Source organism: Drosophila ficusphila, unplaced genomic scaffold (assembly GCF_018152265.1).
Source record: "Drosophila ficusphila isolate 14025-0441.05 unplaced genomic scaffold, ASM1815226v1 contig_47, whole genome shotgun sequence".
NCBI lineage: Eukaryota > Metazoa > Arthropoda > Insecta > Diptera > Drosophilidae > Drosophila > Drosophila ficusphila.
Genome location: NW_025064388.1, coordinates 1,528,533 through 1,541,781, shown reverse-complemented (window position 1 = coordinate 1,541,781; position 13,249 = coordinate 1,528,533). Strand labels below are relative to the sequence as shown.

General features: G+C 38.0%; 1 protein-coding gene across 1 annotated transcript; it reads left to right on the top strand.

Moving 5' to 3' along the window:
• Window positions 1–5,912: 5,912 nt before the first annotated feature.
• LOC122320293 lies at window positions 5,913–6,647 on the top strand. The gene is made up of 2 exons (XM_043208461.1): window positions 5,913–6,235; window positions 6,314–6,647. The coding sequence occupies exons 1-2, from the start codon at window positions 5,913–5,915 to the stop codon at window positions 6,645–6,647; spliced, it is 657 nt and encodes a 218-aa protein (XP_043064396.1).
• The last annotated feature ends 6,602 nt before the right edge of the window (window positions 6,648–13,249 follow it).

Genomic DNA, 13,249 nt, shown 5'->3' with positions numbered 1-13,249 from the left:
ATTGGGGGGACGGTGGCCCAGCAGGTAGAGCGCTGGCCTCCGGTCCGGAAGGCCGGGTTCGAGTCGAGCCCCAGGCTCCCCGAGAAAAAGAAACGGTATCGCTCACTTAACATTAGTAACAAATTTCGGCTCCCCGGACCCGCACACCCCCTCGTCCACGTTACTATGGACCCAACAATAGCATTTTCGTCACTCCTAGATGGCGCCAGGTGGCAACCCCACCGCTAGGATAAGTCGCTACTGGCTTATCACCGGTACGATCGAAAATCAATGATAATGAATCCTCTACAAGAAATTGTAGAGGCTCTAAGCTCCCGGGTGGAGTAATGTAAATTTAAATATTATACATATATTACTTTTTTTAATTTAGCGCAAACTTACCTTTCAAAGGAAATTATCGGACATACATCAGTATGGCTTAATCCTAAAAAGATTTAAATAAGTTTGTAGTAAAAAACATAATATTTTTGTAATATTAACGACACTTACATGATTTTTAAACATTTGCGCTTCCCGTTGCACAAATTAAGAAATTTGACAACATATTGTCAACGCACTACGCAAAAGAATGACGCAGTTCAATTTTATTTTTCACCCTTTTAGTATACCCTTCTTTTTGGGTATAACCGACCATAAATGACACGCGAGTTATATTACACTGTGCGACAAAATTTAACAAAATCTTTGTTTAAGTTACTTTTTTGATTGTTTTCGGTTATGGTGCATAAGTTATGCACAAAAATATTTATGCCACCTTCTAAGTGATAGGATTTCTTTTTTTATGATAAATTTTATGAAATTATTATTATGAAAATATTTAACACAAAATATTATTTTTTTTTACTTCCAATAAACTATTATTTTTTTTTAAAAGTGAAATTTTTTTCTGATTTTTTTTGGCTTTTTCAGATGTATCCTCGCGTAACAAGTTCCATACGTAGTCGCCCAGAGTATAGAGCTGGGAGAAAAAATTTTTAAAGCATTGTGATAAAAGCCTAACGGTATATTTGCTTAATATATTTTAATTAATAGATATTGAACTTGCATTAACGCTTATAACGGTGAAAAAATATTTTCCCAATATGTGATTATAAGGCTGTGAAATATGCAAAAACACGCGTTTTTGGGACATTTGAGTGTGCGTAGAAGCTGATTGGCTATTGATATTAACAAATCCACAAACTTGTATTCTTATTTTGATTAGTAGAAGTGAAAAATAAGAAAAAATCAACTTAAACATTTTTTTGTCCCACAGTGTTATATGTATCCACATACATTTGTAATCAATGTTATGGTTACCTCGGTTCCATAATTTAAATAATAATATATATATATATATATGTAACATATATGTTATATTATATTTATATTTGAAGAACTTTAACATCAGAAGAGTATACATAAGTCGAGCGCCCCTCAGCCGTATTTTCCATCGAAAACTAATTTTTTGTTTCTAACGGAGAATGACAACAGTGCAATTAGAAAAACGAAAGAATAGAAGACAAATTTGGAGTCGGGCCGCCGTCGGGTGCAACCAACGAAATCGTATTATAAGAGTGAGGAAGAGAGGGAAACTTAGGAATAACCCTTTCCCTTTCCTACACACATGATTGGCAATTGCCAAAATTCACTTGTGAACAGCCAGAACTGCAGGGTATGTATTGTGGCAATATCTGACTGGGCATCCTCTTCTAGCGCGTGGATGTGCTGTCGGGACAGTGCGTCAGCGACGTAATTCTCTTTTCCTGGCTTATAAAAAACTTGGGCGTTGTGCTCGTCAATGAAAGCTTTCCAGCGCTTAATTTTTGCGTTTGGATTGCGATCTGAGACGGCGAAAGTAAGTGGCTGGATGGTCAGTAAAAATGTTTAAATTTTTCACGCCGTATAAGTAATTTCTGAGTCTTTTTAAGGCCCATACTATTGCTAATAACTCCCTTTCGTTAGTTACAAAATTTAGTTCCCTGTCCTTTAAAGTTCGTGATATCATGGTTATGGGTTTTCCGTCCTGTGACAAGACTGCTCCCAAACTAAAAGACGAAGCATCTGTCGTCAAGTCGAACGCTTTTTTGTAGTTTGGATATAATAGCATTCGTTTTCAGACGCGAGAACACTCTTAAGTTTTTCAAATGCCTGGCGTTGATTTTCGTCGAAGTTAACAGGTATTTTCTTTGATTGTCCTGCACTTACTTTGCCATTTTCTCCTTTTAGGATGTCACTTATAGGTTTTGCAATAGATGCAAAGTCTTTAATGAAACACCTATAGTAACTAGCTAGTCCGAGAAATGATCTGACATTGTTCGTAGTCACAGATTGCATCTACTTTGTTAGGGCATGTTCTTATGCCTCCACTTAAAACCACGAAACCTAAATAGTCCACATTTTCTTTAAAAAAATTAGATTTCTCGCGCGAAACTCTCATGTTGGCCTTATATAATTTGTCTAAGACCCATGCTATGTGTTTCACATGCTCGTGCATATTTTCCGAAAAAATAATTACGTCGTCGACGTAGACATAGCATGATTTCCCTATTTGTTCCCTGAGCACATCGTCGATGGCTCTCTGAAAAATGCTGGGTGCATTTTTCAATCCAAAGGGTAGTCTACAGAACTCATATTTCCCATTTCCTACTGAGAAGGCAGTTTTTTCTCTGTCGTTTTCGGCGAGTAGTATCTGGTGAAAACCAGACTTTAAATCTAATGTTGTAAAGTATTTTGCCTTTCCTAAATTCGCCAAGATAAAAACTACGTTCGGGATAGGGTATTTGTCATCTATTGTCTTCAAATTAAGCTTTCTGAAGTCTATTACTAGGCGTTTTTTTGTGTTTCCCTGTTCATCGGTCCCTTTTTTATCTACAACCCAAACGGGGTTGTTATATGGAGACCGAGATGGTCGGATTATGCCGACTCGTAACATTGCTTGTGTTTCTGTGTTTACAAAGTCGGACACGCCCATCGGGTATGGATACAGTTTTGAACATATCGGATCTTCATTCTCTGTCCGGATAGTACCAACAATGTTAGTATTGTACGGCAGCGCTTCGTTTGGCTCTGCAAATACACCCGTACGGTTTCCTAACATTTCATGGAATTTTTCCATTATTTCCTGTGGTACCACTATATCCTCAACTTTTGTAAAATTTACATTTGCACACTTCAAAAATTTAATTTCCTCCGAACTGCTGTTAGTTATTAACTTTTTTTCTTTTAGGTCAAGTAAGACGTCAGTTTCTTTTAGTAGGTCCAGTCCAATAATTCCATCAAACGTTGTTAAGTTTGGTAGCAAGAAAAATGTTGAATTTGTATTAAAAATGTGCATTATACATTTTTTATTTATTGTGTTATGGCCATGGATTGATTTTACAGGAAATGGTTTATTTACGAAAACAACGTTTTTTAATTCTTTAATAGGTTTGATGTAATTTTTGGAAGCCCCTGTGTCAATTAAAAGTTTTATTTTTCTCCCTGTGATATCCCTTTCTATGAATGGGAGCAGGGAGTTATGCCTAAAAAATTTATTTCATCGTATTCTACTAGGTCATCGATGTTCTCACATTCCGCTTCGGCTACTGCCGGGTATTCATTATTGGTTTCATTTGGTGGGTCGTTTTCTAAAGCCAGATAATTTACCCTCTGGTGTTTTGGTCCTGTATATCTAGCGCTACTACTAGTTGGCCTCTTAATCGTCTGTCCCTGATTATTGCTACCTTTGGGTTGACTATTTTGGTAAGTGCTTTGAATTTATCTTGAAAACGGTCCGCTTTGTTGGTTTTGAGTTGGTTGTCTAAAACGGGATAATGAAGGATCGACGTCCATTGGTTGGGTCAGTTCCTGTCTGGGTGGCTGCCTTGGTGGTATTTTATTAAAATGCGGATTTTTACCATTTGGGTTAAACTTAGCGTCTATCGATGCACTTCTTTGTTCACCCCTTTGGTGTTTTTCCTCCGTGCTACGTGCGAAATTACTTGCGAAGATGTATCGCTCATGATTAGCGTCTACTTCTTGCGCTAATGCTAAAGCGGAAGGAAGATCGGTTGGTCTTGCCGAAAAAGAACGTCGCTAAGCGATTTTCTTGTGCCCGAAATAAATACTCGTAGCGCATCTGCTCTGTATTTTTCGTTCATTGAGGCAGCTACGGTGTTGTCGTAGGTCATAATTGTCTTGTTTATAAGCAGAGTCAGTTTTTTCTCCACTTCGTCGTAGTACTGCAGAAGTGTCATGTTTCCTTGACGGAGTGTTGACATCTCCTGTTCTAATAAATATATCAGTCGTTTGTCCGCGTATGTAAAGTCAAGCCTGTTAATAATAGCTTTAAAATTTAAAGGCGTGTCGAACGACGAAAGAACCATATCGGCCGAGCCTTTTATTTTGTTTCGGAGAATGCCTAAAGCTTGGTAGTGTTTGGAACTACCATCATATTTCTCAAATACTTTATAGGCGGTATGCGCCGCTTTCCTCCAAGAGACGTAGGTCTCATTCTTTCCCTCGAAGTCCGGCAGGGTCTTCATGATATCTAACGTTTCGCAGCATGCGATACCTATTATGATTTCGGCATCTCTATACGTTTCTACTTCTGGTGTGCCGATATTTGCACCACCTAAACGCTTCTGAACTTCTTGTAATTTTTGCTCAAAGCTTTTTTCCTGCGCGTTCACTGGTCACTTTTCACTTTTGTTCACTGGTCAGTGCCATGTTTGAACTATTTTGTTGTGAACTCTCCGCGGTGTTTAGCTTTTGAAATCTGTCTAACAAATCTTCTATCTCACTAACACTCATAAGATTTTAACACAAAGAACAAAGAATTTTGTTCCTTTTGTATTTAATTGTTTCTAAAATAAAAAATTTCCGAACTTGTGCCTTTATTTTTTTTTTTAACTGAGACTCTTGGAAAATCACTTTTTAAAAAAAAAAAAAAAAAAATTACTTTTTTTTTGCAATTTGAAAATAGTGGGCGTATCGATGAACACTCTACTCACATGGTTTTTATTTAATTGTAGAACTAAATGTTGTTGCCGCTGTCGGGTGTCTTCCTTCTTTTAATTCAGTTGCGCTGGTTTCGTACCTGGTTTTTTGTTTTTGGTTTTGTTGTTGTTGACTGGTTTTGTTGCGTAAACCCAACAAGTAGTTTTTTTTTTTTTACGGATCGAACGCGTTTTATATATTTTTTTATTTAATGTTTTTATTTAAACGTCGAATCGAGGGTCTTACGATCGCGTTTTTTTGTACAAAGGTCGAGGGTCTTACGACGCGTTGTTGTTATTTTATTGAACACGAGTCGAGGGTCTTACGACGCGTTGGGTGCCAATTAACTATATGTCCATTTTAGGATTTATTTAAGACGCGATTTTAATTTGCGAATGAGAAGACTTTGTAATTGCGAGGTTTTACCGTCACCGTTTATTTCCAAAATTCAACTAAACTTTAAGTACAATAATTCTTATAATGAAAGCTAGCCCTATGTCGTAAAAGTGCTGACCCGGCTGCCCATGCATGGTGTTGGGTAGCCGCCGTTGCATCGGAGTGCATTGCCCGCTGATTGCGCCGACCGAAGCCTGGGATTTTGGCAACGTCGTTGTGCAACGTCCGCAGGTGTCGCTAGCCTTGCATTATTTTATTCTGTTAAGCATTATCAGCCTGGGAACTTCCGTTTGGCTGGGAGACCGTGTTAACTTGTACATTGTTTTCGCTATAAGCCAGTCTTGGCAACCCAAATAATGGGAAATTTACCTGCTGATCGTCTTCACGGCAATAGACCGTTCGAAGTCAGTGGAGTGGACTTTTGTGGTCCAATTTTTGTAACCTTAGGAATTAGAGGGAAGTCAGCGGTAAAGATGTATATTGCCATATTTGTTTGTTTTGCCTTTAAAGCTGTTCACATCGAACTTGTTTCAGACCTCACATCTAAATCGTTTATCATGTGTTTGTCTAGGTTTGTTGGCCGGCGTGGACGTGTCCAGAAAATTTTCTGCGACAATGCCACCAATTTTGTCGGTGCTTCCCGAATGCTGCAGGAATTCAGGGACCATTTCATTGCCAACCAGGATGCCATAACGGAGTTCGCAGCCACGCGCGTGATCACCTTCTCGTTCATCCCGCCCCGAGCGCCCCATTTTGGCGGCCTATGGGAGGCGGCAGTGAAATCAGCGAAGGGATTAATGGTCAAGGCCGTAGGCATCGCAGTGCTCCGACAGGACGAATTGAACACCGTCTTGGTAGAAGACGAAGCCATACTCAATTCGTGAACAGCTCCAACCCAAACGACGAGGAGGAGTAACCCCAGCTCATCTGCTGGTCGGAACAACGCATTCGTGTCAAGTCAGCCAGAAACAGACGACAAACTGAGCTACTTGAAGAGATGGCGACTGATATCCGCCGTCAAGCAACGGTTTTGGGTAGACTGGCAAAACGACTACGTCCTGAGCCTGCAGCAACGACAGAAGTGGCTAAGCGAGAGCCACAACATACAAGTCGGAACAATCGTCGTGGTCCACGAGGACAACAGTCCGCCTCAGCAGTGGCTAATAGGAGTCATCGAGGAGGTTATCAAAGGCGAGGATGGAAAGGTTCGAGTGGCGGTCGTCAGAACTAAATCTGGCGTTTTTAAGCGATCTATACGTCGATTAGCTCCGTTGCCTGTGGATGAACATTGAAGCCTTGCAGCCCTTCAACGCGGCCGATGTTGAATCATTTCATTTTATAATTTGAAGTTCTACAAATTAGATATATAGGTATATGTAATTATAGTTAACTTAAACACTCTTATATTAAGCTCGAATTGAATTACCTGAATTGAAGTACTACTCTTAAGCTAACATTACGCTCTTTAATAGTCGCTCTCACTTGAATCTCTCTTGCATATCAAAATTTATCTTTGTTATCTATGAAATTTGCATGCTTACATATACACGCGCAATTATGCCAGCGCTTAGCTTAAGAACAAATATTGGAAATTATAACGATCACTTGAGAAGAAGAACTGAAACTGAGCACACGCAAACTTATTACATTGTCTGTCCCGTCCGCTTACGCAAATTGGCCGTCAATAATTTATTGACTTTTTGATTCTGAAGTTGCTTGTGGCACAGGGCCACGTTAGTAGCAGAACCCTTTTTTGGATCTACTCCCTTTTTATGAAGAGGAATTACAAATGACTCCTTCCAAACAAGGGGAAACTGACAAGTTTGTGGGGATAGGGTAAACAGATTGAGAAGGGGTTTACACAATGCATTAACACAGTGTTTAAGAACACACCCAGGAATCGCGTCAGGACCTGGGGAGTAAACTGGTGTAACACGTTAAAGATCCAAAAGAAGGAAGCTTTTGTTTAAAGTGGGACGAAATATTAAGTTCGACTTAGGTATGGCGTATAAATATTGCTCACTTGAATGAGACACTGTGGAGTAAGTTGTTTGAAAGAATTGGGCAAACAGATCGGCTATTGCCAGATCAGTATTAGCCGTCATACTTTTAAACGAAAGTGAAGGCGGAAAGGAACATGATCTGCGCATAGTATTATGTGGTGATAGCTGGTCACCATGTAATGATTTTCTTTGATTCAGTTTCTTATTCTTTATTTTATTAAAACATGTTCAAGATATCTGGCCTGATCTTTCCTCTTGGCCGTACAAAAATATATTGAATACTTATTCTCTCTAAACATTGGTCAAAGTCGGGACTGCGCAGCTACGCCGTCGGAGACGCCGGCAGCGGAGCAGTCCGCGCTCATATACATATAGGGCAGCCCAACAAAGGTTGCGCAAGCCGTTGAGTGAGAGAGAGTATTATGCTGACATATCATAACTCGGTCGCGCATGCCAGACATGCGGACTCAGCACTTTGGCTGCCCATTGCATTCTTGTGTGGGTCATTAGACTCCGCACTTAAAATGCTGGGAACATTTGGTTTTAGGCAAAACCTACTTTGTATTTATTTGGTATATAAAAGGGTATAGTGGGTACCCGATATGTAAGCATATTACATCTCCGTCCTTTTGAAAAACAACGTAATAAAATGTAGTTATTTTGTTAGTTTTTACGTTATTTAAAAATGTTTCAATTTAGTAGGAATAATAAAAATAAAAACTTTTGGTATTATTTATGATTTACGAAAATATAAAAATGAATTCAGTATTTATGCGATTATAAATTATATTCTATATATATATAATTTTTTTTTATTTGATATTTTGAATTGTTTTTTTTTTTTTACTTAATTGATTAGTCAAAATTCACTCGAGAATGAAATTGTTTTGTTATCCGTTTATATGTACGAAAAATGTATAGTATCTTAAAAGAAAATTTTTTTTTGTTTTTGGATCCTCTTTTTTTATGTATTGATATACTAGAGAAAACTAAAAAAAACTTTAATCTACAAAAAGTTTTAATCTATCCTTATGAACTGTCTGTTTTTTGTTTTTATTATTAGAGATTAAAACGTTTTCGTTTTCTCCTAATTCCGATACTGTGTACGGACCTGTATATTTGTACTCTAGCTTATGCCCTACTTCATTTTTTTACAGTACTTTATCTCCTACCGAAATTTCTATATTTCTAACATTTTTATCTTATAGCTCCTTATTCTTTTTCTTATATTCTTCTATCATTATCCTAGCTCTTTTATATGCTACTTCTAACTTACTTTCTTTAGCGTAATCTTCTAAATTGTAGATTACTTCTATATTATTAGTGCTTTGGTAAATTGTTAGTTTTTCCAAAGACTAATTCATATAGACAATAGTTATGGGCCATAGATGGGGTCGTGTTGAAACAATATACAAAATATTGAAGCCATATGTCCCAATCAGTTTTATCCACTGATATATACATATGACATTAAAGGTTCTATGACTTCTTTCTATTGTTCCAACTGTCTGGTGGTGGTATGCAGTTGATGTTATATTTTATGTTTTCAGATATTTGCATAAGTCTTGTATAATTGAAGTTTTGTATTCTGTTCCCATGTCCGAAATGAACGTCTTCATTGGACCGTACTTTAGAATAAAATTTTCAAATATTGCTTTTGCAACAGAATTTGCACTTTTATTAGCAATTGGAATGGCAACTAAATATTTTGTTAGATCACATATGTATAAGTGTAACCGCGTATTCGTTACCATTCTCTGATTTTGGTAGTGGACCTATTGTATCCTTGTCAAATGCGTTTATGGGAATGTCTGTTATAGTTAGAGGAGTTTTTATGTGTCTCGTCACTTTTGATTTTTGGCATGTTTGACATTTCCGTATGTACTCTGCAATGTATCGAGTCATACCTTTCCAGAAATAATGTCTTTTTACCTTGGCCAAGGTTTTTGTAATGCCAGTGTGACCTCCTTGAATGGGTTCGTTATGGAATGTAGACAGTATAGCTTCTTTTTCTTTTTCATTATATATTAGGGTCACCGGGTTGAGTAGCGCTACTCGTACTGATTTTAATATCTGATTGCCCATTATTTTGAAATTATCTATTGAAACTTGTTCAAAGATATTTTCCCGCGGTGCCACTTTGAGTTGGCTGATTTTTTGTATACCGGCTTGCATTTCAAGCCTTTGGAAGAACTGACCTAAGTCAAGAATTCCATTAGTATATAAATCGCTAACATCATATCTTGCAGTTATTTTCTTTTCATGTTTAAAGAAACACAGCATATTTTTAACGTGCAAGGTCACTATTTTTCGTACCTCGTCATTATTAATGACTTCGAATACGCAGTGGACGCTAACCTCACGTCAGAAGAGGTTTTGACAGAAGATCATTTGAACTTTGAGCTTGAATTTTTATGCGTAAAACTGTCTGTCGCTGGCAGGTTAATTTTTATTACCTGCTCTTACATACCTCCTTCGTCCGAACTTGAGGACTATTTTAGGCACCTATCAGGTATAAAGTCAATTTCGAGTTCTTTGTCCGATATGGATCAGTTAGTAGTTCTAGGTGATTTTAATATACCTGGAACTACGTGGTCCTCGGATGATAATTCCAATGCTTTACACCCCATAGGCCAAAATGAATTCATTGACGGTCTACTTGACATACCTCTGTGTCAGGTAAACCATGTTCGAAATTCTTTAGATCGCTTACTTGATTTGTGCCTCGTCTCAAATCCTGAAAGTGTTGTTCTTTCTAGAGCAACTCCACTTACGCTGCCTGAAGATCCATATCACCCTGCTTTCGAGGTGACTATCGACACTGGTATAATAGTTAAAAATAATGCTATAAAACCAGCCAAGCGAATTCATTGTTTTCGCAAGGCAAACTTTCTGAGACTTAATCATCTTATATCTGGCAATGACTGGTCCGATCTCTATTCCTGCAATAATATGGAAGACGCCATTACAATTTTTTATTCGGCAATCAAACTGTTTTTTAACTCATGTGTTCCGCTATATAACCCGTCAACATCCCATAAACCACCTTGGTTTAGCAAAGAGTTGACACACCTTAGGAATTTAAAGTCCAGACTTTATAAAAAATATAAAATTTCAGGTTGTCAGTCTGTTTTTGGAAAATACATAAGAGCTCGGTCAAACTTTACCGTGCTTAACGCTCAGTGTTACAAGAATTATTTAGTCCGTTGCAGGTCCCAGTTTTTACGGGATCCCAAACAGTTCTATAATTTTGTCAACACTAAGCGCAGATCATGTTCCTTTCCGCCTTCGCTCTCGTTTGAAAGTAGGACGGCTAACACTGATCAGGCAATAGCCGATCTGTTTGCCCAATTCTTTCAAACAACTTACTCTACAGTGTCTCATTCAAGTGAGCAATATTTATACTCAATACCTAAGTCGAACCTTATATTTCGTCCCACTTTAAACGAAAGCTCCCTACTTTTGGATCTTCAACGTGTTACTCCAGTTTACTCCCCAGGTCCTGACGGGATTCCTGGGTGTGTTCTTAAACACTGTGCAAATGCATTGTGTAAACCCCTTCTCAAGCTGTTTACCCTATCCCTACAAACTTGTCAGTTTCCCCTTGTTTGGAAAGAGTCATTTGTTATTCCCCTTCATAAAAAGGGAAGCAAGTCGGATGCTTGCAATTATAGAGGTATCTCTAAATTGTCAGCAATTCCAAAGCTTTTCAAACGTGCAGTAACCCCCCACTTGCAGCACCTTTGTAGATCAATCATATCTCCATGCTAACACCTTCGTGATAGATGGCTTTAAAAATAATTTCCAAACTGATGTCATTTACACAGACTTCAGTAAAGCATTTGACTCTGTAAATCACTTCCTAATGATTCGCAAACTTGACATGATGGGGTTTCCAGCAGATCTTTTAAGTTGGATCTTTAGCTATCTCAGTGGCCGAACGCAAAGAGTCCTTTTCAAAAATTCCTTAAGTAGTATCCTCAGAGTTACCTCTGGTGTACCACAAGGAAGCCATCTGGGACCATTACTTTTTACCTTGTTTATCAATGATCTTCCATCGATCATTGCGCATTCCCGCGTACTTATGTACGCGGACGATGTAAAACTGTGTCTGCAGTATAATGATTACTCCCGTCACTTAAACCTTCAAGCAGACCTAAACAATTTTCAAAACTGGTGTAACGAAAATTTACTGAAATTAAACAGCTCTAAATGCAAGCTGATGACGTTTTGTCGGGTCAATCCACAAAATGTCACCAATTCACTAAGTGGTGGTGCCTTGGAAAGAATAGCGCTTGTTGACGATCTTGGCGTCCAATTGGACCCCAAACTTAAATTCTCTGCTCATATTTTGAACATGGTTAATAAAGCTAGGGGAATGCTTGGATTTATTAAACGATGGTCGAAGGAATTTGAGGATCCTTACGTTACCAAGGCTTTATTTATATCGTTGGTCCGGCCAATCCTTGAGTATGGAGCACCCGTTTGGAGTCCTCAATACGGAGTACATGCTGATCGCATAGAATCAGTACAAAAAAACTTTTTAATTTCTGCCCTACGCCGCCTAAACTGGAATGCAAACCTATTCCTACCCTCATATTCTCATAGATTGCTCCTCATTAACTTGCCCTCCCTTACTAACCGTAGAACGATGCTTGGTACCGTATTTATTCATAACCTTATACGTGGTGAAATTGACTGTCCTTACTTGCTGAGTAGACTAAATTTCTCAGTACCAAGTAGATTTACTAGAAATTACGCTCCTTTAGTTTTAAATCTTTGTAGATCTAATTACGACGTGCATGAGCCTTTCAGGGTACTTTGTTCAGACTATAATAGACTGTATTCTATAGTATCTTCTTCTGACTCTCTGGAACTCCTAAAAAGATCAATACTAACATTTCTGGCACAAAATTAGATCGTTAAATTTAAAATTAAAATAACATTTAACTTTCTTTCATCACCTTTCGTTTTTAAATTTTTTTTTCTTTTAAAAATCGCGTCAAAATTTATCGCGAATCGTGCCGTACGTTACACGGCGGTCGCCCCTCGGTCGGTTGGGCGGGATTGTGGGCCGTGGGACTACGCGCGAAATTTAAAAAAAAAAAAAAAAAAAAATTCTTGGTTATGTTTTGCAGTTCTTTGATGGTTATTCTTGATAACGCATCGGCTACATGATTGTCTTTACCCTTAAGATAGTCTACTGTGAAATTGTATTCTTCTAATTCAAGTCTGGGTCTGCGATCTGTCTTGACAGTGAATTGTCTACCATAAACATATGGTCTGAAGTGTTTTATTGCCAACGAATTGCTGAAAGCTCTTGTTCTGTTGTACTTTTGATACTTTCACCTTTAGTAAATGATCTTGAAGCGTATGCAACTGGAAGTTGGATTCCATTTTTGCTTTGAGTTAAAACTGCTCCACACGCTTGCTTACTAGCATCTGTTATTATACAAAATTCTTTGCTGAAATCTGGGTATTGTAACATAATGGTCTATTAAAGCCGATTTAAGGTGTTCGAATGCATGCTGGCAATCAGCCGTCCATTCAAATTTTACATCCTTTTTGCATAACCTAGTTATGTGACGTGCATAGTCGGCAAAGTTTTAAAAAAAACGTCTGTAATAATTGCAAAATGCAATGAATCTTCTAGCGCTGTCCGCATCATGTGGGACTGGATAGTTTTTAATGACGTCGTATTTTTTGTCGTCAGGCAAGATTCCTTTATCCGTGCATTTACCTTATGACAATAAAGTATCCGGAAATTCCCGTTTAAATTGCCCGCGTAAGAGATATTTGAAAAATTTTTTTTGGCAAGTTGGTAGGACTATTTTCCATTAAGAAGCGAGATTTGAGCGGGATATGTCAACTAGTTTGTTTACAACAGCTAG

Bases quoted from the DNA above. Each gene is read 5' to 3' on its own strand.
- LOC122320293 (XM_043208461.1), top strand. From the start codon at position 5,913: ATGTGTTTGTCTAGGTTTGTTGGCCGGCGTGGACGTGTCCAGAAAATT. The intron at 6,236-6,313 runs GTGAACAGCTCC...ATTCGTGTCAAG, and splicing joins GACGAAGCCATACTCAATTC to TCAGCCAGAAACAGACGACA.